We start from the raw sequence: 26191 nt of genomic DNA on the forward strand, positions 1-26191 counted from the left end.
AACACTGAACTGTCTACACGCGAATACACTCTCCACACACTCTCCCAGCGGTATTACAGGTTAGCACACTTGTATAAATCTCATCGAGATCTATCGTTATAACTAACCTGACTGTTTCCGATGTAACCGAAACTTTTTTTTTTATTTTTTAACGAAGGCGTGCTGTTAAGTAACGCCTCCAAGCTTTTTATGTGAAACCTCGTAAAGCTTGTTAAATAAATCTACATATTCCTCCTGGCGATAAACACCTTTCTGTAAAGGGAAGACCACTTTGTTGATACCGACATTGTTGATGGAGCCTAAACCTCAACTCTGTTTCCACCGCTTCATCACTGTCAAAGTGGAGTTCTCTAAAGATTTCTGTTAAGTTTTGAAAACAGATGAAAACCTGATGGGGCCAAGTCGGTACTATATGGAGGACAATTGATGACAGTGAATCCGAGGCCTCAGATTGTTGACGATGTTGCCGCCGCTCGTGTGTAGTATGGCATTGTCATGTCGAGAGCGAGGATGGTTCACGTGTGGTACAATTCTTCGAACTCGAAATACGATTACAAGACGCTGTTCCTCAAGCACTGTACACAACTCAATGTAAGACGATACAACTGGGAGTCATCTAGCGGCAGAGGGCTGCTAAAATGTAAGCAATGAGAATAAAGCTGTAGAATGTTTACAACTTTTGTTTTATTTAAAAAGGTTTAAGAGTTTTCACATGAAAGATTGAGAGGTATTAATTTTCAGTACGCCATCTTATTTTTCCCCCTAAATACAGCCGAGCCTCTACCACCGTAAAGTGAGGTCATTTCCTTTGTATTCCCACCACAAGCAGTTCGAAATTAAACATGCTGACATTTTCAAATCAGCCGTCTCCGCCTAAACCTTCGCAACTGTCACCCTGAATCAGTCAATATTCTCTTTCTTTCCAACTGCAGCCGGCCGGGGTGGCTACAGTCTGGAACCGCGCTATCACTACGGTCACACACATCCATGCCCGAGGCAGGATTCGAACCTGCGACCGTAGCAGTCGCGCGGTTCCGGACTGAGCGCCTAGAACCGCGAGACCACCGCGGCCGGCAGTGAAGTTCAGTCTCCATCCTGTAAAACAATAAACTGGTAGCCAAGATCGCAGGAATTGTTTTTATTCCATGATTACCGGTTTGGGCGAAACTAAAGCCACCATAATCGGATTTTGATGTATCTGTATGTGTCCTAAGATCCGATGATGGCGGCTTTAGTTTCACCGAAACCGGTAATCGTGGAATAAAAAGAATGTGATGTGGGGGGGGGGGGGATGAGATGGGAGTACAATGGAACTGACGTAACTTTACGATGGAGGAGCCTGGGCTGTATTTAGAGGGATCTGATGATGGCGGCTTTAGTTTCACCGAAACCGGTAATCATGGAATAAAAAGAATTCCTGCGATCTTGGCTACCAGTTTATTGTTTTACAAGCATCCAGATCGCTCGCATATGAGCACACTGTGCTCCCTACAAAGTCTCCATCTTTTTACGTTCACTATCACAGTATCCACTTTTTAAAAGAAACAACCTCTTTAGGGAATTTGTGAAATTTTTTGCGAATGAAGACATATCTTAACAAGTTGAGAAATGTTTCAAATTTTCAGTTTTTAAATATGGTTTCGAGCATTGTCTGCTTTTTAAATTGTTTGTATCAGTATATTTTATCGATACCAACTCTCACTGTCCCTGCCGAGACAGTGAAAAAACGCAAATAAAAGCGAGAATAGGGAGGAAATGCAAGAGAAACACCTGCTTCAGATAAGGACTCCTCTTTTCCGCGATCGTGGCGGAGTCACTGCAGCTGTGAATAAGTGAACTGTAGCCTGCTACTTTGCGCTAGTGACGGAGGGACACAGAGGGTACTCACGTCCGACTTGAAGCTGCCGTTCGCGCGGGCCACCCCCAGCTGGTAGATGTTGAGCATGTGGGCCGCCTGCACGTGCACCATCAGGTCCCACGCGTCGTGGAACGAGTCCTTGCACTGGAAGCACAGCAGCGCCGTATCCTCTTCTAAGACAAAGGACAACACAATTACCCTAAATGGGACCAGGAGAAGCGAAACTGGCGTTCTACGGATCAGAGCGTGGAAAGTTAGATCCCTTAATCGGGCAGGTGGGTTAGAAAATTTAGAAAGAGAAATGGATAGGTCACAGTTAGATATATGATAGGGAAGTTCGGTGGCAGGAGGAATGTACTTCTGGTCAGGTGAATACAGGGCTATAAATACAATATCAAACAGCGGTAACTTAGGAGTAGGTTTAACAACGAATAAAGAAATACGAATGTGGATACGCTACTATAAACAGCATAGCGCACGCATTATTGTAGCCAAGTCTGACATGAAGCCGACGCCTACCACAGTATTAGTAGTTCATATACCAGTTAGCTCCACAGATGACGGAAGGGTTCAAAAACTGCATGATGAGATAAAAGAAATTATTCTCATAGTTAAGGGTGAGGAAATTTGTGATGGATGACTGGAATTCGGTAGTAGGAAAAAGAAGACGAGGAAAATTTGGAATATGGACTGGAGGAAAAGAATGAAAGAGGAAGCCGGCTGGTAGAATTTTGCACAGAGCGTAATTTAATCACTACTAACAATTCGTTTAAGATCAATGATATGTATACACAGAAAGGACCAGGAGACACTAGGTTTCATACTGACCATATATTGGAAAGACAGAGATATAGAAAACAGATTTAAAATTGTAAGATATTTCTATGGGCCTAGGTGGACTCTTACCACAATTTACTGGCTGTGAACTACAGATTACAACTATAGCAATATCAAAAAGTAGGACATTAAGAAGATGGGATACGTATAGGCTGAAAGAACTAGGGGTTGTTGAGAATTCAAGAGAGCATCAGGCAATAACTGACTAGAACAGTGGAAAGAATACATTAGAAGACGAATGGGTAGCTTTCAGAGATGAAATAGGGAAGGCAGCACAGGATCAAGTAGACATTATTAGAAACTCTTGGATAACGCAATAAATACTGAATTTAATTGATGAAATGGAAATTATTAAACTGCAGCAAACGAAGCAGGCGAAAGGGAATACAAACATCTAACAAATTGGATTGACAGAACTGCAAAATGGCTAAGTAGGATGGCTAGAGGACAAATGTAAGGACGTAGAAGCAAATTTCACTAGGGATAAGGTAGATAGAGATATGGATGGACTTGGGAAAGCCAGCCATGACAAAACTCTTGCATCTGGTGGGCAAGATGCTTGAGACAGGTGAAACACCCTCACACTTCATGAAGAATATAAAACTTCCAATTCCAAAGAAAGCAGGTGCTGACTGGTGTGAATATTGCCGAATTATCAGTTTAATAATTCACGCTTGCAAAACGCTAACACGAATTATTTATAGAAGAATGGAATAACTGGTGGAAGCCAGTCTCGAGGACGATCAGTTTGGATTCTGGAGAAACTTAGGAATTAGTGACCCTACAACTCCTCTTGGAAGATAGGTTAAGGAAAGGCAAACCAACGTTTATAGCGATTGTAGATTTAGAGACAGCTTTTGACAGTGTTGACTGGCCTATAGTCTTTGAAATTCTGAAGGTGGAGGAGGTAAAATATAGGGAACGAAAGCATGTTACACCTTGCACAGAAACCATATGGCAGTTGTAAGAGTCGAGGGGCTTCAAAGAGAAGCAGTGGCTGAGAAGGGAGTGAGACAGCGATGTAACTCATCCCCGATGTTTTCTATCCGTACACCGAGCGAGCAGTAAAGGAAACCAAGGAAAAAATTGGAGTAGGAATTAAATTTTAGAGAGAAGAAATAAAAACCTCGAGGTCTGCCGATGACACTGTAATTCTGTCAGAGGCAGCAAAGGACTTCGAAGAATAGTTGAACGGAATGGACAGTGTCTTGAAAGGAGGATATAAGATGAACGCCAACAAAAACAAAAGAAAGATAATGGAATGCAGTCGAATTTAATCAATTGTTGCTGAAGGAATTAGATTAGGAAACTAAACACTTAGCGTAGTAGATGACTTTGGTTATCTGGGCAGCAAAATAACTAATGATACTCAAAGTAGAGAAGATATAAAGTGTAGAATGGCAATGAGAAGAAAAGCATTTGTGAAGAAGAAGTCTTTTCTGAAAGTATTTGTATGTAGTGGAGCCATGTAAGGAAATGAAACGTGGTCAATGCACAGTGTTGGCAAAAAATGGGTAGAAACTTTTGAAATGTGGTGCTACCGAAGAAGCCAAAGATTAGATGGGTAGATCTCGTAAGTATTGAGGAGGTAATGAATGTAACTGGGGAGAAAAGAAATTTGTGGCACTATCTGACTAGGAGAAGAGATAAGTCGATAGGGCACATTCTGACACATCAAAGAATCACAAATTTAGTACTGGTGGGAAGTGTGTGTGTGTGGGGGGGGGGGGGGTACAAATCGTAGGACACCAAGAGATGAATACAGTAACTAGATTCAGAAGGATGTAGGTTGTAGCAGTTATTCAGAGATGAACAGGCTTGCACAGGATAGAGTAGCATAGAGGGCTGCATCAAACCAATCTTAGGTACAAACATTTAACGTCATAAGCTGTTTGTCGGACAACGTGATCGACAATTTTGTAATCTTCATGAGCGTCCTCGATTCATATTTTCCGTCTAGTTGAGAGTAAGACAATGCTGCGACAACATAAACACATTAGCAGTTACCCTTTATTTCCACTGGACTGGAAGACACGTTGAATTCCACAATGGAAACACTCAGACCAGTTCATAGTCTTCATAAGGCATTGAAAATTGGAAGAAAGCGTTGTCGATTGCACACTTTCTCGGATATCGGCCACTAGTCAGAGGGCGGCAAAACCCTAGGCAAAAAAGTTGTTCCAGTTTATCCATCTAATGTCAAATCGCTTTTCACGACATGAGCATTTTCATGAAAAAAGAAGTCGTTTTCATTTCAATTTTGAGCCTCTCTTGCCTGTCACTTTCAAAAGCATTTCCACGATAAGTATTGCGTAGTGCCTGTCTTTGTCTCTGCTCCTTTGAAAGTGAACAACAAGAAAAAAATAGCCGTGCCCTTTAAGTGAGATGAGACTGAATAGACCTCTTTCGACAATGCATCAGTGGCTTCCAGTAGCTGCTTTCATAGGTTTTTCATCTGTAGTGTGGAAGGGTAGACCCACATATCACGAACAGCTCGATGAAGACTTTTTTTTGCTTTGGGTTTAGGTCCACATTGTACAAAGGTTTTACTGTTGTAGCGAAAACCTTTCCCATACTTAATTCTTAATATACATTTTTTATTATGGATGCACTTCATCTACTGCTTATAACCGCTTGTAATCCAGTATATTGCGCACTACGTCAATGCATTCATTTGCTGGTGCCGTTTAACAGTTGCTTTATAGGAAAGTTAAATGAGGCCACATTTGAATATTTACTTACTCGCTTCACAACATTTTTACAATGAAGAAAAATTGGTCTCACTGCTGCTGCCGGTGAATTTACACTAACGATAACGCTATCTAAAAAATTTACAAGGCACTGCGTTCATGATTTTTTTCATATAAGCGAAAGACCCTCTTCCACAGATCACGTTGACATAAGACTACTGTATTTACAAACGTGTGTCAGCATAAAATCCCATTGCTGGTATCCCATCTGTTTTCCTGGCCGAACGATTTCTTTCCTGTTTGAATATTTCACTTGGGGCAAAAGACTGCAGTATTTCTTACAGCTTAGTCCCGATTTGAGCCATTTTGCTGCTGGTGTTTACAGAAGAAGAAGGTAAGAAATAAATGATGCATGTATGGACAAGGTTAAGTCATGCGTAATAATCCTCCGCGAGTGTATTAGAGTATACGTAAGTACTTCGTGCGATTACATATAGGTGAAATTGTGCAAGTGATTTAACAATTTTTCTGCCAGTCCTTAACTTGTAGTGCCGAAGCCTACCAGATGATTGTAACAGAGAGTGTAGGGGTATTAAGTGCAGATATTGGTGGCTGAAGACAGTGAACTGAACAACATTACATCAGTATTTACCTCATTTCCATAGTAACAATTGCAGCTATTGGGAGTAGTGTGCTTTTATAAGGATTGTTAGTACCGTCAAGTACATGTGGCAAGAACAAACTGTAAGTAGGCTGTTTATGTTTTCTTATTGGCAACGTTACGTAGCGCTCTGTATGAAAATCACTGGCTGTGCTGTGTGCAGTCTGTGGCTAGTTTGCATTGTTGTCTGCCATTGTAGTGTTGGGCAGCGGCAGCTGGATGTGAACAGCGCGTAGCGTTGCGCAGTTGGAGGTGAGCCGCCAGCAGCGGTGGATGTGGGGAGAGAGATGGCGGAGTTTTGAAATTTGTAAAAATGGATGTCATGAGCTGCTGTATATATTATGACTTTTGATGACTATTTGTTTGTTCTCTATTAAAATCTTTCATTTGCTAACTATGCCTATCAGTAGTTAGTGCCGTCAGTAGTTTGAATCTTTTATTTAGCTGGCAGTAGCGGCGCTCGCCGTATTGCAGTAGTTCGAGTAACGGAGATTTTTGTGAGGTAAGTGATTTGTGAAAGGTATAGGTTAATGCTAGTCAGGGTCATTCTTTTGTAGGGATTTTTGAAAGTCAGATTGCGTTGCGCTAAAAAATATTGTGTGTCAGTTTAAGCACAGTCGTGTATAATTGTTCAAAGGGGACGTTTCAAAACCATCAATGTTAATTTTCCGCTGGGCAGCAGGTCAGGTGATGAAGTTCGATAAATGGAGGCAGAACGGTCAGTCTATACTGATAGTGCGTAGGCGTAGTGCGTAGTGCCCTTAGTGGCGCGTTTACAACTGTACAGAAAACATCAGGTAGTAAATTCTGTCTGCCGGCCGGTGTGGCCGAGCGGTTCTAGGTTTCTCAGTCTGGAACCGCGCGACCGCTACTGTCGCAGGTTCGAATCGTGCCTCGGGCATGGATGTGTGTGATGTCCTTAGGTTGGTTAGGTTTCAGTAGCTCTAAGTTCTAGGGGACTGATGACCTCCGATGTTAAGTCCCATAGTGCTCAGGGCCATTTTTGAGTAAATTCTGCGACGCTCTGCGGGAAGACTGTTAGACGCAGAGAAAAACAGCGAACACCGTGATGTCGTTAGATATTAAGGTACCAATGATCACAATATCTGCACTTATACCCCCAACACCTTCCATGTTTCTAGTCTCGATGCCTGTTTATTCTAATCCAATCTCATTTTCGGTGCTGTTACGCTCCGCAAGCTGTCTATTTGCGCTGGCGCTGGTATTCGTTGGGCGGCCTTACTCATTTTCAGACCGTTGTGGCACTTGCAGGTGAAGCGCAGCTTGCAGTACGTCTTCTTGTGCTCCAGGAGTTCATGGAGGTCGGTGAACATCTCACGGCAGTTACCGCAGATCAAGATGTCTGGATTACCTGAAACAACAAAGTACTAAATAGAAAGCGTGAAATGCGGAAACCAGTCGCTCAACAAAAGTTACACTGACGCTCACATATTTGGGTAATTGAGGAAGGGCAAAATGTACGGTCCAGACACGATAATGTCACCAACATGTATGTTCAACGTCAAAGTGTAGTAACCACTCAGACGACATCTGGCAGCACTAGTAGTGGAGGGTATATAAAGCCTAACATGGGGAAAATAGCGCAGTCGTGGTAATTTGGGAACTCAGTGAAATAACTGATTTCCGTGGCTTCCATTCTCAAGTGTGGAATAATGTCCGAGACAACTAAGTCTGTAAACTGATCGCCTGCCGTTGTGGTTAAAGTAGCAGCATGGACTATCAGCTCGGAGACCGTGGCTGCGGTCACCATTGGCGCTACATCACAGACAGGAGCGCCTGCGATGCTGTACTCTACGACGAACCTGGGTGCACGTATGACAAAACGTCATTTTTTCGGATGAATCCAAGTCCTGTTTACAGCATCATGATGGTCGCATCCGTGTTTGGCGACATCGCGGTGAACACACATTGAAAGCGTGTATTCGTCATCGCCATACTGGCGTATCACCCGGCGTGATGGTATGGGGTGCCATTGGTTACACGTCACCTCTTGCTCGCATTGACGGCACTTTGAACAGTGGACGTTACATTTCAGATGTGTTACGATCCGTGGCTCTACCCTTCATTCGGTCCCTGCGAAACCCTACATTTCAGCAGGATAATGCACGACCGTATGTTGCAGGTCCTGTACGGGCCTTTCTGGATACAGAAAATATTCGACTCCTGCCCTGGCCAGCACATTCTCCAGATCTCTCACCAATTGAAAATGTCTGGTCAATGGTGTCCGAGAAATTGTTCGTCACAATACGACAGTCACTACTCTTGATGAACTGTGGTATCGTGTTGAAGCTGCATGGGCAGCTGTACCTGTACACGCCATCCAAGCTCTGTTTGACTCAATGCCCAGGCGTATCAAGGCCGTTATTACGGCCAGAGGTGGTTGTTCTGGGTACTGATTTCTCAGAATCTATGCACCCAAATTGCGTGAAAATGTAATCACATGTCAGTTCTCGTATAATATATTTGTCCAATGAATTCCCGTTTATCACCTGCATTTCTTCTTGGTGTAGCAATTTTAATGGCCAGTAGTGTAATTCTCCACCCTGTGTAAGCAAGGAGACATACATTTCGCATTCTTCCTTACAGTTTCACGGATAATGTGTCTCTTGAACGGAGACCTGAATTCTGGGACAACACTGTTGAAATCTTGGCCACGGTATGATCCAAAACTCAGTTCACTCAATGAAAAACATTTTCGGACTTGTAGAAACCCTGAAGTATGAATCAACGCTTCGATGTACACTCACTTCCTATGGTAGTTCATTACATTAGTTATGTTGTTATTCTACAGCAAACATCTGAATTTGCAGCAGTGATATTCAGTTGCAGTCTTAATATCTTTCTAACTACAGATGGTAATTGACGGAGAACAGCCGGTCTCTCCGTGGATAAGGAATTCATAATATCTGAAACTGTGTGGCTTTCTGTTTGATTTTTCCTTGAACCGTTCTCGATCTGCCTTTTCACGTAACGACAGCGTCAAGTAAATATAACCACTGAGGCGCTAATGCCATTTTTTTCCCTTTTAACTGCTGTAGAGCTATGCTTTAGCGATTTCCGTCTGCTTACTGAGGCTTAGTGATTTCTGTCACTTTGACAGGGCATTTGTAAGTCTTTCGATTCGAAATTGATTCTGAAGCTCCAATTGTCAGTCTTCATAGTTTCTGCGTGGATAGTGATCACACGAAATGGCTTTGTCTTCCTTGAAAACTGTTTTTCAAGAGACGGAGACTAACAATAATCTATATTAGTATATTCATCTTCTACGTAGCTTCATTGTGTGTTCTCTTTGAACTGAAACTGAAGAAAACAGCTAATCTCCGGTACTGACCTAAAACTGGAACTGTCACGTAGGCCTGTGTTTAACAGGAATGTAACGATCATTATCATTCAGCGACATGTAACATTGAAATATAAAATTTCAAAATGGAAGACTGGAACAGAAAAATAAAAGGGTGAAGAAATAAAGAGAAAGGTAGGATTTTTTTGTCAGCGGTACTATACAATTAAAAGCCATCTGCTCTCCGTTGAACGCAAAAGGAACGAAGCTCTAGTTCCTAAACGATCCCGTAAAATTTCTCATCCGCAAAACTTTTGTAGGAAAACGATACGAACTACATTCACGCCTGTTGGTGAGTTCGGTATTTAGACGGGATAGAAACACGTTTTCTACGGCGCTGGAGAATCTTGCATCGGTGAACATTACACAGAATGAGTTCCAGTCAATGGTGTGCGCTTACTTGTCTCTTCAAGGCACAGCATCCATTTGTTTCCTCCAATTACTAACTAAATCTTTTCCGGAAAATGATTCTTGGTTGGATCAAGTAATGATCTTGAATCTTCTGCTTGTGTCCTGAAATTTGCTCACATCCCACGATTAACGAAGGAAAGGGCCATTGAAATTCGAACCCGAGACTTTTTTCCGTCTTGTAAGCGCCGGAAGCGAAAAACACTGACAAAATTATGAGTGCAACGGAGTTTACGTTTTGGGTGACTATGCAGATGTTGTGGAGGAGGAAACGAACTACTAACCACGTGCGGCGCTTTTAGTGACACACCGCCCAGTATCTAACTGAATAACTTCGTCCAACAACGTGATATTTGCTACCTTTATTTTTGTTGGTATAAGTTTTTCTGTCATCCAGTCGCTTACGAGGCTCACTTGAGTCGTGACAGCCAAACTGATTTTCAGATGTCAAAATGAGAGTAAGATGAATACACAGGAGGGACGGTCACTGCTAAACTTCCGCTCGACTGAGACTGTGTATAAATGCAATAAAATAAGGAACATTCCCTTCCTCTCTCTCTCTCTCACACTCTTATCTCAAAGGATATGCTGCATACTATGCAGAAACAATAAACGTGGTGAGTAAAAACTATTAATTCCGGTGCAGGATACGTGACTTATATCGTTACTCGACAAACACAGTGGCGCTGAAACCCAAAAGATCAAATTGAACACCCTGACTAACTCACAGACTCCTAGAGAGATAAACTGGTACTTACGTACAGGGTCACACGGGAGACGGACGGTTTTGAACTGCGTAGCACTGAGAGCGCGGTGGTGGGAGGTGGTCGTGGTGGGGATAGTTCTGATCCACACAAGGCGCCATTTCATTTACTCAGTCACTATGGAGCAGAGGGACTTGCAACGTCGAGTGCTTGTCTATGACGGTTTCGTGAAAAGTGGTGCGTCAATTATTGCTACACGGTGATTGTTTCGTGTGCGGTTTAATGTCGGTCGACATGGAGCTGTTACGAGCCGTATCACAATCCTCAGATGGGTGGAATACTTCAGACCAACTGGAAACATACTGGATAAGAAGCATCCTGGCCCGAGACGCAGAGTAAGGACACCAGAAAATGTTGAAAGGGTAAGGCAAGCGGCAGTCAGAAGCCCAGGACGGTCAGCTAGACGTCATGCTAGTGAGTTACGAATCAATCGTGAAGTGGTTAGACGAAAGGTGCATAAACAATTAAAATTCCTTCCCTAAAAAATGCTCATTGTCCAACAACTTAAGGAAACTGATTTTGCTGTATGAGGAGACTTCGCTTATACAATGCAAGTGAGTTTGGGTTCGAATGAAAATGAAATTTTATTGATGAGCGATGAAACTCATTTTCATTTAAACGGGACCGTGAATAAGCAAAACCTACACTGCTGGACACCAGAGCATCCACACCATATCCACCAGCGTCCTCTACACTCAGAAAAAGTAACAGTCCGGTGTGCTCTTGGCTCTGTTGATATTATTGGACCTTATTTTTTACTGTTTACTGTTAATTCGGTTCGTCACATTAGTATGCTTGATACATTCTTGAAACCAGAACTAAGAAGACGACGAATCCCTTTAAAACACGTTTGGTTCCAGCAGGATGGGGCAACATCGCACACCACAAACACTTCAATGACAGTCCTTACATGCATGTTTCCTGGCCGGATTATCTCACGTTTTGGCAATGTTCATTGGCCTCCCAGGTCTCCCGACTTGTCAATATGTGACTTTTTTCTGTGGGGGTACCTTAAGAACTGTTTCTATAACCACAAACCACGAAATTTGGACGAGTTAAAAAATGCAGTCATTCAAGAAATTGCTGCCATCCCTGCAGAGATTATAGTCCGTGTGATGGAGGATTTTGAGAAGAGACTTGAGTCCTGCATTCGAAATGATGGACACAACCTTGACGACATCATTTTTCACACATAACTTTATTAACTAAAATGGCAAATAATGAGCTTTGATTTTGTGTAAATACAAAAGCATTAATTTTAAAGTTGTCTGAGTATTATTTCATTAAAAACCGTCTGTCTGCCGTGTGTCACCCTGTACTTGGCTTGGTGAGAGGTAAGGAAGATATGAATGCTTCCCCGGCAGTAAAACTAACACTCTGATGAGAATTTTTATGTTCTATTGTAAGTGTAAATTTTGGTAATTGAAAACATTTCTTTATGTTCTTATACATATCAAGTTCCAAGTTTCATGAAAACTAATTCCAGAGGCATAAGTAATACTATAAGAATACAAATATGGAAGGAAACGTCTCTAAAAGAAAGTAGACTTATGTAGCAAAGGCTGCATTAGATTTAAATACATAATAAGTTGACCGATCTAGTTCATTAATTAATGCATTCTGTTTTAAAAGTGTGCGAATAAAGACGTTTTCTTATCCAAAAGTCGGAGTATTTCTTATATTAGACCTTTTTTTCGTAATGACGGATTTCAGACTTTGTTGTCAGTGCAAGAATGTAGAATATGCTATTGCTATTGCAGTTCAAGTTAATTAATTTGTATTAAAAATATTGTGTAAAAATGTCAGTGATGGATCATATGACGCAAATGCTAAAGATGTTACATAAATTATGCAGACTTACACTAATCTTTGCTTGCATAGATAAAAAGAAATGTAATTGTAAATATATCTAGGCATCACCAAATATGTATTTACCCTTACATTTCTGTTCCCCTACGCACCCGAACATATAGACAATGCTTTGAGACTTGCTCCAAAATGCTGGTTGGCGCTGTTATATGTCCTTTGTACTTACTAGATTCTAAACGCCGTCTTTATCCTACCTGATCGTAATGTAAGACGAGGGGAAACAGAGCCTGTGATATCCAGAAGTATATTTATTTTTATTTTTGCTTTCCAGCTTGTATTATACTCCATGCTATCAGTGAAATATTTACTATTAAAAACAGTCTTTATCACGATTTATTTACTAAGGTGACTGGTTTCGACCACTACTGTGGTCATCTTCAGACCATTCAGTAATGTAAGATGTAGGAACCTATTTCTGCTGGAGAATGTGATTCTCCAGCAGAAATAGGTTCCTAATCAATGGTCTGAAGATGACCATCGTTGTGGTCGAAACCGGCCACCTTAATAAATACATCGTGATCAAGACTGTTTTTAATAGTAAATATTTGTAACTCATTTATCACTTCTACTCCCACAATGAATTCAAAAGTTATCAGTGAAATACCTCCAGAATCTATGCTCCATGTACTGAAATGGTATTTTGTTTTATTCTCTAGTAGACAGTGGTACAGGTTATTGCAACGCCGTAACACAATCAATATATCTGATATTAATCCATATAAAACAACCTGATGATGGGGTTTCAGACCTGTCAAAGGCAACGTGGACATGAAATAAATAATGAGTGGGAACAGTATGCTTGTTGTTTCATTTGTTATCATAAAATAGCTTTCCTTTCTCTGGGAGTGATAATGGAGTTCGTAATGGTATTGCTCAGTACACCTTAGTCTTTATGATACAGTGCAAATTAAAGATATAACTCTTGCAATACATTGTTATTCTAGTAGTTGTTGTTTCTCATAATAGTTCAAAGAGGTAAAATCACTATAAACTATATTACATTTTGTTTCTTATAAAATATTAATCAATTGGAATTCTATGCTTAAAGAAAACGGTTGTATTGAATATATCGCTTAGGTAAACATATGTTTGTACCGAAACGTATGTAATGTACTCTCTGTTCTTCTTCACTTGGCTGGTGCGTTACTGCTTTGGCGCGATGTAGTTGGAAGTTAACCGTGTTCTTGTCCATTTCTTTGTAGGTACTAGTTCGTCTCAAGAATTCTGTTAACTCGAGAAATGTGCAAAAGATGGAATAGAATAATTTAGAAGAGAAGAAACATTCCCGATACGTGGTGTTACTTATTTAATGCATAGATAAATCTATACCTAGTAACTCCTTCCAGCATTTGCTTGGAGGAATAATGAACTTACGAACAAAAAGCCAATAGAAAGAACCTACAGTATTCAACGAGAAATATAATACCATTTATTGACTCTCGCTTCCTTACGTTAATGCTTTACACAGCTGAACATTGTTTTATTCAGACGTAGTTTTTGCGTAGTTCAGAAACATAATGACCGACAATAATTTTTCGAGCAATATTTCGAGCACTTCCTGGCAGCTTAAAACTGTGCGCCCGACCGAGAGTCGAACTCGGGACATTTGCCTTTCGCGAGCAAGTGTTCTACCAACTGAGCTATCCAAGCACGACTACGCGCCGTCCTCACAACTTTACTGCTGCCAGAATCTCGTCTCCTACCTTGCAAAATTGACAGAAGCTCTCCTGCGAACCCCTGAAAGAAAGGGTGTTGCGGAGACATGGCTTAGCCACAGCCTGGGGGATGTTTCCAGAATGAGATTTTCACTCTGCAGCGGAGTGTGGAAGGTAGGAGACGAGATACAGGCAGAAGTAAATCTGTGAGGACGGCGCGTGAGTCGTGCTCGGATAGCTCAGTTGGTAGAGCACTTGCCCGCGAAAGGCAAAGGTCCCGAGTTCGAGTCTCGGTCCGGCACACAGTTTTAATCTGCCAGGAAGTTTCATATCTGCGCACACTCCGCTGCAGAGTGAAAATCTCATTCTGGAATGGGCCGGTGGTCTAGCGGTTCTAAGCGCTCAGTCCGGGGGTAGTAGTAGTAGTAGTAGTAGTAGAAGGGTTTTGTGGGCGCACGACAGCAAGGTCTTCAGCGCCCGTACAGTATCATAGTGAGACGGGGGTCAAGAAAGAAACGCTCAGTCCGGAGTCGCGCGACTACTACGGTCGCAGGTTCGAATCCTGCCTCGGGCATGGATGTGTGTGATGTCCTTAGGTTAGTTGGGTTTAAGTAGTTCTAAGTTCTAGGGGACTGATGACCATAGATGTTAAGTCCCATAGTGCTCAGAGCCATTTGAACCATTTGAACCATCATTCTGGAATATTTCGAGCAGTTAAATGAGAGGGGGAGTTCAGAAGCTGTTGATTATGTATTTTTGGTCTTTTGCTTTGACGACTTATGGCGGTGGCACGTACTGTAGGTCTTGATGTCCTGCGAGGCGGTACAGCTGTTGTGGGCGGCGGAGGCGGCAGCGGCGGCGGCGGCGGCGGCTGCGGCCATCTTGGCGGCAGCGGCGGCGGCGGTGGGCCTCGGGGGCGGCGCCACCAGCCGCGGCCTCTTGAGGGGCGGCACCAGCCGGGGGGCGGCGAACGCTGCCGACGCGTAGTAGCTGCAACAGAGGGCCGTGAGCGGAGACGGAGGCGGAGGCGGTCACTCCCCGCACTACAGCAAGCGGTTTTGAGTTTTAATCCTCATTAATCTACACTGCCATTTAAAGACAGGTCGCTGTTTAAAACTGTTACCAAGAATTTCGAAAAGCTTTTCACAGAACTAGTTCAGATTTATTCAGTTTACTCTAATGATCTGTCAGTGGGACATAGACCGCAAATTTTTAATATATATGGTATCTTCATATACACTATGTGATCAAAAGTATCCGAACACCCCCAATAACATACTTTTTTCATATTAGGTCCATTGTGCTGCCACTTACTGCCAGGTACTCCGCATCAGAGAGCTCAGTAGCCACTAGACATCGTGAGAGAGCAGAATGGGGCGCTCTGCGGAACTCACGAACTTCGAACGTGATCAGGTCATTAGGTGTCACTTGTGTCATACGTCTGTACCCGAGATTTACACACTCTTAACGTCCCTAGGTCCACTGTTACTGTAATAGTGACGTGGAAACATCAAGGGTACACTCACAGCACAAAACCATACAGGCCGACCTCGTCTGTTGACTGACAGAGACCGCCGACAATTGAAGAGGGTCTTAATGTGTAATAGACAGACATCTATCCAGACAATGACATAGTAATTCCAAACTGCATCAGGATCCACTGCAAGTACTGTAAGTAGGCTGTTCAGGTTTTTATATTGGTAACGCTACGTAGCGCTCTGTATGAAAAATCACTGGCTGTGCTGTGTGCAGTCTGTGGCTAGTTTGCATTGTTGTCTGCCATTGTAGTGTTGGGCAGCTGGATGTTAAGAGCGCGTAGCGTTGCGCAGTCGGAGGTGAGCCGCCAGCAGTGGTGGATGTGGGGAGTGAGACGGCGGAGTTTTGAAATTTGTAAGACTGGATGTCATGAACTGCTATGTATATTATGATTTTTCAACACTATTAAGGTAAATACATTGTTTGTTCTCTATTAAAATCTTTCATTTGCTAACTATGCCTATCAGTAGTTAGTGCCTTCCGTAGTTTGAATCTTTTATTTAACTGCCAGTAGTGGCGCTCGCTGTATTGCAGTAGTTCGAGTAACCAAGATTTTTGTGAGGTAAGTGATTTGTGAAACGTATAGGTTAATGTTAGTCAAGGCCATTCTTTTGTAGGGATTTTTGAAAGTCAGCGTTGCGCTAAAAATATTGTGTGTCAGTTTAAGCACAGTCATGTATAATTTTTCAAAGGGGACGTTTCAGTACTATGACAAGCGGGAGGTGAGAAAACTTGGGTTTCATGGTCGAACGGCTGCTCATAAACCACACATCACGCCGGTAAATGCCAAACGACGCCTCGTCTGGTGTGAGGAGCGTAAACATTGAATGTGGCGATCCGATGGCAGGGTGGGGGTAAAGCGAATGCGCGGTTAACGTCATCTGCCAGCGTGTGTAGTGCCAACAGTAAAACTCGGAGGCGGTGGTATTATGGTGTGGTCGTGTTTTTCATGGAGGGGACTAGCACCCCTCGTTGTTTTGCGTGACTCTATCACAGTACACGCCTACATTGATGTTTTAAGCACGTTCTTGCTTCCCACTGTTGAAGAGCAATTCGGGGATGTCTATTGCATCGTTCAACACGATCAAGCACCTGTTCACAATGCGCGGCCTCTGGCAGAGTGGTTACACGACTATAACATCCCTGTAATGGACTAGCCAGCACAGAGTCCTGACCTGAATCCTACAGAACGTCTTTGGAATGGACATCATGCTAGGCCTCATCGACCAACATCGATACGTCTCCTCAGTGCAGCACTCCGTGATTGAACGTGTGCCTGCGAGAGTGATAGCTGTCATCAAGGCTAAGGGTGGTCCAACACCATATTTAATTCCAGCATTACTGACGGAGGGCGACACGAACTTGTAAGTAATTTTCAGCCACGTGTCTGGATACTTTTGATCACATAGTGTACATATGGGTTTTCCCGGAACACTTCAAGTCAAATTCCTTGATTTTCATTTCTCGGGTTCGATTCCCGGCTGGGTCGGAAATTTTCTCCGCTCAGGGACTGGGTGTTGTGTTGTCCTAATCATCATCATTTCATCCCCATCGACGTGCAAGTCGCCGATGTGGCGTCAAATCGAAAGACTTGCATCCGGCGAACGGTCTACCCGAAGGGAGACCCTAGTCATACGACACTCATTCATTCATTTCTGTCCACGTCAGCGACCTAGCAGCTGTAGTGTCAAAATTGCGTAGTGAAGCTATACGTCGCAGTTTCTGTTGATAGCGCCGAGCTCTGTTTACGTCAGCATTTCCTCTCCCACGTCTCTGCCCACGGCAAAGGCCACTTTTGTCATGTAGACTTTTGTTAATCATTTTCATCAAATGTTTCTGAAGAATGCCGATGTGAAGAAATAGCCCATTATTTGAATTAAAATTGTTTTTAACGCAAGTAGTGTGCTATTTCTTCACATCGGAAATCTTGTTATTTCATTCACACCGCCACTCCCCAGGGCAACCGTACCTGACATATATACTTGACACGTATACTTGCTTCACACAATCTAAACGAAAGATTGGACATAATGAAAGGTCAAAAAGTAGTAAGGCCCCTTTACCGAAAATTGTGAAAAAAATATAATAAAAAATAAAAATATCAGCACTCGATATTACCATATTTCCATCGCCAATACATCGATATATTGGCGAACGATATATATATATATATATATATATATATATATATACTGAAGAAACTGATATACATGCCTAATACATCTACACCTACATGATTACTCTGCTCTGTAATATCGTGTAGTGCTCCCGCTAGCACGCAGAAATGCCGCAACGCGACGTGGCATGGACTCGACTAATGTTTGAAGTAGTGCTGGAGGGGACTGATATCATGAATCCTGCAGGGCTGTCTATAGATCCGTACGAGTACGAGGGGATGGAAATCTCTTCTGAACAGCACGTTACAAGACATTCCAGCTATGCTCAATAATGCTCATGTCTGGGGAGTCTGGTGGCCAGCGAAAGTGTTTAAACTAGGAATGTTCCTGGAGCCACTCTGTAGCGATTCTGACGTGTGGGGCGTCGCATTGTCCTGCTGGGGTTTCCCAAGTCTACCGGAATGCACAATGGAAATGAATGGATGCAGGTGACCAGACAGGATGCTTACGTACGTCTCACCTGTCAGAGTCGTATCCAGAGGTTTCAGGAGTCCAATATCACTCCAACTGCACACGCCCAACACCATTACAAAGCCTCCAACAGCTTCAACAGTCCCCTGCTGACATGCAGGGTCCATGGATTCATGATGCTGTCTGCATACCCGTACTCGTCCATCCGCTCGATACAATTTGAAACGAGACTCGTCCGAGCAGGCAACATGTTTACAGTCATCAGCAGTCCAATGTCAGTACTGACGGCCCCAGGCGAGGCGTAAAGCTTTGTGTCGTGCGGTCATCAAGGGTACACGAGTGAGCCTTCGGCTCCGAAAGCCCATATGGATGATGTTTCGTTGAATGGTTCGGACGCTGACACTTGTTGATGGCCCCGCATTGAAATCTGCAGCAATTTGCAGAAGGGTTACACTTCTGTCACGTTATACGACTCTCTTCAGTCGTCGTTGGTCCCGTTCTTGCAGGATGTTTTTCCAGCCGCAGCGATGTCGGAGATTTGATGTTTTACCGGATTCCTCATTATTGACGGTACACTAGTGAAATGGTAGTAAGGGAAAATGCCCACTTCATCGCTGTCTCGAAGATGCTGTGTCCCATCGCTCGTGCGTCGACTATAACACCACTTCAAACTCATTTAAATATTGATAACCTGCTATTGCAGCAGCAGTAACCGATCCAGAATCTGAGCCAAACACTTGTTGTCTCATGTAGGGGTTGCCGACCGCACCGCCGTATTATGCCTTGTATTTGAAACACATGCCTATACCAGTTTTGTTTGGAGCTTCAGTGTATATATATCGATATTTTATCAACAGCCCTAGCTGCTACCAGTTGCACTGCCAGCTTCCGAGGCAACGCTGATGGGGCGCGGAGGCCGCCATCACCCTTGCAGGGCTCTTTGAGGCTTGACCTGCGTGATCTGGACGTTGCCCGTATCCAGCTTCGATTAGTCACCGATGATGCTGGCTCCTGTCTCCTAGACGGAGGCTGGGAGCCGACCCCTGCAAGCCAGCAAGTTCTCCAGGTGGAATCTTCGCCGTCAGCGAGTGCACTCTGGACATCAATTCGTAGACAGTAGGCTGCCGGGGTTCGTGTGTCGGCGGCCGTCCCGTGATGAAACAACCGCTGTCCGACACTTCGCTGAGCTGCCCATACTGCGAGGCGAGCGCAACTCCGGTTTCCTCCGTTGGCGAGGCACTACTCCGGCGGTCAGGCTGTGGCGTGGCGCTTTGGAAGACAGTCCTGCGTTACTGCCCAATAAATGCGTTATTGACAACGATGTTTCCTTGGCTGTCTCAAACGTAAGTAGAACCGCACCACCGCATCCCGCCTGGATCTCTCCTGACGACCGTAGGAGTCTGGGATCAACCCCTATAATGCTCTACAGAGCGTCGACATGTTACCTTTGTCTGCTCCATCAGCAGATCCGTCTCCAATCGTGCACATTCGAATCATCATCAGATAACAATTCCAACGTTATCGACGAACATCGTTAACAGTCCTCATATTGACTGACCAAGTGCAACAGATGTGAAACTCCATCCCACAAACTGACATCTTGCACCTGCACAACACAATGCATCGAAATTTGCCTTGCTTTCAATATACTAATGGCTTATCTCACGCTTACATTAACCTGTGATCTTGCAACGTTAATCACTTAAATATGTTACCTAGACAAATGTTTTCCCGGAATTTTAATTGCTCTACATTAATTGTTTTTGATGTTGCGATTTTTTTTCGTCAGCGTATTTTATAATTGGTAAATCTTGTTAGCAAAAATTTCGAAACGTTCTCGACCGCATTGCTTCAAATTTTTACACACTACTCTTAACATTCAGACGAACGTTGGCTACATTTTTTAAAGCAGCAATGTAGAGATTTTCTGTTAAAGCAAGCTCCGAGAAAAAATTCTGTGCTGTTAATATGATCTGTTTTCTTTTCTCCCTCACAGTCAGTTTTAACAGGAGTCAGGAAAGTTGTATTTATGGCTTACAGGCCTATGATTAGAATACAACTACGGAATCAATCGTTTGATTGCAATCCTACCCATCTGCTATGCGAAATTCTATTATTGAAGCTCCTATCCGCAGCAGGCGAGGACTATCATACCCCATATATCAGTGATAAAATCGATTTAACCATTCAATTTAAAGGACTTCAACTCCCAATATAAGTTTTGTTGGCAATAAAAATAAACAAAGCTCAAGGTGAGAGAGGAGAGGGGGGAAGAGGAGATTTACAGAGACAGAGGGCGGGGGAGGTAACGGTCAGAGGGGGATCGACATAGAATGGCGGGAGGAGGAGGTGGAGAGTGGGGAGAAGGTGAAGATAGACAGAGAGAGAAAGGGAAGAGAAGCAGACAGATAGAGGGGGTAGGAGAAGGAGAGGAACAAAGAGCGTGGACAGGAGGGGCATGGACAGAGAGAAAGGGAGAAGGATCTCAGGACGATGACCCAATTCCCATGTATATTTATCTATTGCTCAGAGTTGCCTGGCTCGCTGGTCTGATAGATCACTAGGAAATAATTCACCATATTACATTTGGAAGTTGAGCCACTGGTGTCTGTGGATGGGATGGAACGGGAACAACTATATGGGGTGTATAAAGTAATGTTGGGAATATCTTGGGTTGGGGGTTTGCATAATGAAGGTGGATGTAACTCAGTGGTCCAGCTGTGCGACTGTTTTCGGACGTACCAGACATCATCTTATGAAGAAATGGTGTATTTCGCAGGTTGATCGGAGGACATTTACCTACAGGTCTAGCAGCAGTGGCAGAAACCCCGATCTACAAAGAATACCCGGTCGACAAAATACAATACTGAAGGTTATTGTGGCTGTTCCGGCTCGGAGGGGAAGTCGTTACGCTATGAAAAAGGAATGTCTCCTTTGCTGTTGACTCTCGCGAGCCGACGTAAATCTCTCCACGTAAAAATGTTAAAGCTGGACGGTGGAGCACTACAATTATAACCAAGTTTAATCTTTTGTTTTTGGGTCATCTGTTGTCTCAGAGTAGCATATACACCCAACGCCCTCATCCTGGACCAGCAAAATGAACATGTTCGACGACGTTCTTGGGTGCATTAAGCGTTCCTACTTCTCGCTATATGTGGGTACGACCAGCATGGTCGAATATGGTAGTTTTGGTGATACGCGTGTTATGGTGTGGGGAGGCATAATGGATTTGGCCTTGATTTCATTTTTATGAATGGCAGTGCACGACCACATCTATCTGCGAGAATGATGGAGCTATTGGAACGATAGGATGTTCGGCGAATGGACTGGTCTACCCGTTCCTCAGAATTAAATCCAATCGAACCCGTAGGGATGCATTGTACTGAAGTACGTCCACATCCATCAGTGACCATCCAGCAGATACAAACCGAGCTCGTAGATGAATGGAACGTCCTACCACAACACATCCTTACCCACCTTGTGACCCGCATGGGAGCACTTGGCGTAACATACATAGCCGTCCGTGATGATCACAGACGCAATTAAAAACAAAGTTCCTCTTTTTGTAATGTCAGGAAACCATCTCAAATTACGGTGACCTCACTGCAGTTATTGCCTTTGAATAAAACTGTCGTTTCCATCCTCTTATTGCGAATATCTTTCAGTTTCCTTTGTATTATACTTATTATATTGTCGCAGTTCTTTCGACGTATGATCCTAGTTTCATCGAGCTATGCTACTTGGCAGTGACACAAAGTGCGAATGTCACTATCGCCCTTAAATGTTAGTACTCCAGCGTGTGTACTCTTATACGTTGTCTACCGTCCTTTAAAACATGGGTCCTGCGGTTGCGGTATCTTTTGAAAGGCCAGACAAATGTGTGGTTCCTGAAGATGGGCAGCAGACTTTACAGTAGTTGCAGGAGCAGCAGTCACGGTGATCTGGCCTTGTGATATCAGCTTGCAGTGCTGGTACTGCGAACGACTGAAAGCCAGGCTACCCAGGAGGGTGTCGTCGTCAGGAAAAACAAAACTAGAACTCTGTTGGTCCTACTGGGGAATGTTTGATACCTTATTGTGGCAAGCAAGTTAGAAAATTTCATAAGGGAAATGGGTAGGTCGAAGTTAGATATTGTGGTAAATAGGCCAGAGGAAAAGCAATTCAGGCCAGGTGTGTAAACGGTAACAATTACAGCATCAAATAGGGGTAACGCTGGAGTAGGTCGAATAATGAAGGAATGCGTGTAAGCTATTATGTAAAGCTTTTTTAACGCTTTGTCACAGATAAGACAGAGAGAATGTATGATGAGACAGAGCAATTTATTCAGACATGAACAGAGTGAAAAATTTCATTGTGATGGGTGGACTGGAATTCGATAGTAGGAAGAAGAAGACAAGAAAAAAATAGTAAGACAGTACGGTCTGGGGAAAAGGAACTGAAAGAGGAAGGCGCTTGGTAGAATTTTGCACAGAACATAAATTAATCATTGCTAACATTCGGTTCACGAATCATGAAAGAAAGTTGTATTGGTGGAAGAGACACAGAGATACCGGGATACTTTATATCAGTCATATAACGCAAAGACAGAGATTTCGGACCCAGGCTTTAAACTAAAATATACAGCCAGAGGCAAATGTGGACTCTGACCACGATTTATATGTTATGAACTGTCGATTAATCATTGCTAACAGTCGGTTTAAGTATCATGGAAGAATTTTTCATTCGTGGAGGAGACCAGAAATACCAGAATATTATATATCAGTTACATAATGCAAAGACAGAGGTTTCGGGCCCAGATGTTAAACTGAAAGATACAACAAGCGTCAAATTAGAACTCTGACCACAATTTATAGGTTATGAACTGTAGATTAAAACTGAAGAAATAGCAAAACAGTAGGAAACTAAGGAAATGGGATCCGGATAAGTTGAAAAAACCAGAGGTTGTTGAGAGTTTCAGAGGCACCATAACGGCAAGGACTCACTAGAACAGGGAAAGGAATACAGTTGAAGACGAGTGGGTATCATTGAGAGACGAAATACGAGTGGTGAAGACAGCAGAGGAAAACAGGGCCTAGCAGAAAGCCTTAGATATAACAGAAGATAATGAATTTAAAGAACTACTGACGGCCTTGGGACAGCCAGTCCTGACAAAACTCTACCATCTGGTGAGCAAAATACCCTCAGACTTCAAGAAGAATAGAATAATTCCAATCCCAAAGAAAGCAGGTGTTGACAGATGTGAAAATTACCGAACTATCAGTTTAATAAGTCACAGCTGCAAAATACTAACACGAATTCTTTATAGACGCATGGAAAAACTGGTAGAAGCCGACCTCGAGGACGATCAGTTTGGATACCGTAGAAATATTGCAACACGTGAGGCTATACTGACCTTACAACTTATCTTAGAAGAAAGATTAAGGAAAGGCAAACCTACGTTTCTAGGATTTGCAGACGTAGAGAAAGCTTTTGACAAGGTTGACTGGAATACTCTCTTTTAAATTCTAAAGGTGGTACGGGTAAAATACAGGGAGCGAAACGCCATTTACAAACTGTACAGAAACCAGATGGCACTTATAAGAGTCGAGGGGCACGAAATGGGAGCAGTGGTTGGGAAGGAAGTGAGACAGGGTTGTAGTCTCTCCCCAATGTTATTCAATCTGTATATTGAGCAAGCAGTAAAGGAAACAAAAGAAAAATTTGGAGTAGGTATTAAAATCCATGGAGAAGAAATAAAAACTTTGAGGTTCACCGATGACATTGTAATTCTGTCAGAGACAGCAAAGGACTTGGAAGAGCAGTTGGACGGAATGGACAGTATCTTGAAAAGAGGATATAAGATGAACATCAACAAAAGCAAAACGAGGATAATGGAATGTAGTCGAATTAAGTCGGGTGATTCTGAGGGAATTAGATTGGGAAATGAGACACAGTAGTAAATGAGTTTTGCTATTTGGGGAGCAAAATAACTGATGATGGTCGATGTAGAGAGGATATAAAATGTAGACTGGCAATGGCAAGGAAAGCGTTTCTGAAGAAGAGAAATTTGTTCACATCGAGTATAGAATTAAGTGTCAGGAAGTCGTTTCTGAAAGTATTTGTATGGAGTGTAGCCATGTATGGAAGTGAAACATGGACGATAAATAGTTTGGACAGGAAGGGAATAGAAGCTTTCGAAATGTGGTGCTACAGAAGGAAGCTGAAGATTAGATGGGTAGATCACATAACTAATGAGGAGGTATTGAATAGAATTGGGGAGAAGAGGAGTTTGTGGCACAACTTGACGAGAAGAAGGGACCGGTAGGTAGGACATCTTCTGAGGCATCAAGGGATCACAAATTTAGCACTGGAGGGCAGCGTGGAGGGTAAAGATCGTAGAGGGAGACCAAGGGATGAATACACTAAGCAGATTCAGAAGGATGCAGGATGCAGTAGGTACTGGGAGATGAAGAAACTTGCACAGGATAGGGTAGCATGGAGAGCTGCATCAAACCAGTCTCAGGACTGAAGTCCACAACAGCAACAACAATGAATTTAATTGGTAAAATGAAAATGCCGTGTGGATAGGGCCTCCCTTCGCGTAGACCGTTCGCGGGATTCAAGTCTTCCGAGTTGACGCCACTTTGGCGACTTGCGAGTAGATGTGGATGAAATGATGATGATAAGGTCAATACAACATCCAGTCGCTGAGCGGAGAAAATCTCCGACCAGCCGGGAATCGAACCCCGGGCCGTTAGTTATGACATTGCGTTGTGCTGAGCACTCAGATGCTAGGGGCGGAAAATTTAGTTGGTAAAAGGAGAAAATATAAAAATTTACCAAATGAAGCAGCGAAAGGGAATACAGATGTATATAAATGAGATTGAAAAGAAGTGCAAAATGGCCAAATAGACATAGTTAGAGGACAAATGCAAGGATACAGATGCTTACACAACTAGGAGAAAGATAGATGCAGCCCACAGGAAAATTAAAGTGGCCTTTGGAGAAAAGAGAGGTAGCTGTGTGAATATCAAGCCCTAAGATGAATAACGAGTACTATGCAAAGAATGGAAAGCTGAAATTTGGAAGCTGTGTATAGAGTGGCTACACAAGGAAAACGAATTTGAGAAAATATTATAGAAAGGGATGAAAACGTAGATGGGGATGACGTGAGAGATATGGTACTGCGAGTATAATTTGAAAGAGCACCGGAAGACCTACAACCGAACAGGGCCGCAGGTGCAGACGACATTCCGTCGATGCTACTGATTGCCTAGGGAGAGCCAGCCATGACAAAACTATCTTATCTGGTGTGCACAAGATGGATGAGACAGGCGGAACACCTTAACACTTCAAGAAGAGCGTAATAATTCCAATACCAAAGAAAGCAGGTGCTGCAGATGTGAATATTACCGAATTGTCAGCTTAACAAGTCATGTGAATATTGAAGTAATCATCAACCAGTTGCATAAAAGAAATTTAATTACTTTACCGATTTCAGGCACTTAGAGCCATCCTTTAGAAGCAAGTGGTTTAGAGCGCCTGTACAAAAATGGTTAAGGCACCACATGACAGAAGACTACAACAGCAGCAGTCTTGTACGACTGTAACAGATATCTCATTTAGAACAATAACAATAGTATTAGTAGCAAAAATGGTACACAGTCTATATTATTCATAAGATTCGTTAGTACACGATAATGGTAAGATTTGAGTTCGTGAAAAACAGCAAAAGTGGAAGCATTCAGCTTACCAACGATCAACGTTGAAGCAGGTGGTAGGCACAGCTGTTCGTTACAACGATTTTATCCTGCACGGTCTTCTTCCGGAAACATTAGGTACTTGCAGTTGTTGATATCTTCCTATTGTCATCTCTTGTGCGCAACTGTCCTTGTTTCCAGCACACAAGCACAAAGATTTCCACAAGCCCTCTTATTTGACCTCTTATCGAGATAAACAGTCCCTCATTCTATCCTTGAATTCTC

General features: G+C 43.0%; 1 protein-coding gene and 1 non-coding gene across 4 annotated transcripts in view; one reads left to right on the top strand and one right to left on the bottom strand.

Annotated features, from left to right (window-relative positions):
• The window catches only part of LOC126188125 (RNA-binding protein Raly-like), a 441123-nt gene that overhangs the window by 31111 nt on the left and 383821 nt on the right, over positions 1 to 26191 (bottom strand). For 2 of the 3 annotated variants that reach the window (XM_049929600.1, XM_049929599.1), the window contains exons 6-8: positions 14900 to 15093; positions 7290 to 7418; positions 1889 to 2031 (exon numbers count right to left, since the gene is read on the bottom strand). In XM_049929600.1, coding sequence (XP_049785557.1) covers positions 1889 to 2031; positions 7290 to 7418; positions 14900 to 15093 — 466 coding nt within the window. The remainder of the gene's footprint in view (positions 1 to 1888; positions 2032 to 7289; positions 7419 to 14899; positions 15094 to 26191) is intronic. The other variant, XM_049929601.1, reaches the window with a different exon arrangement.
• On the top strand, positions 14331 to 14405 carry Trnas-cga (transfer RNA serine (anticodon CGA)). The gene has a single exon. It is a non-coding gene; the product is annotated as a tRNA-Ser (tRNA).

This window comes from Schistocerca cancellata, chromosome 5 (assembly GCF_023864275.1).
Source record: "Schistocerca cancellata isolate TAMUIC-IGC-003103 chromosome 5, iqSchCanc2.1, whole genome shotgun sequence".
In the NCBI taxonomy this organism is placed as follows: Eukaryota; Metazoa; Arthropoda; class Insecta; order Orthoptera; family Acrididae; genus Schistocerca; species Schistocerca cancellata.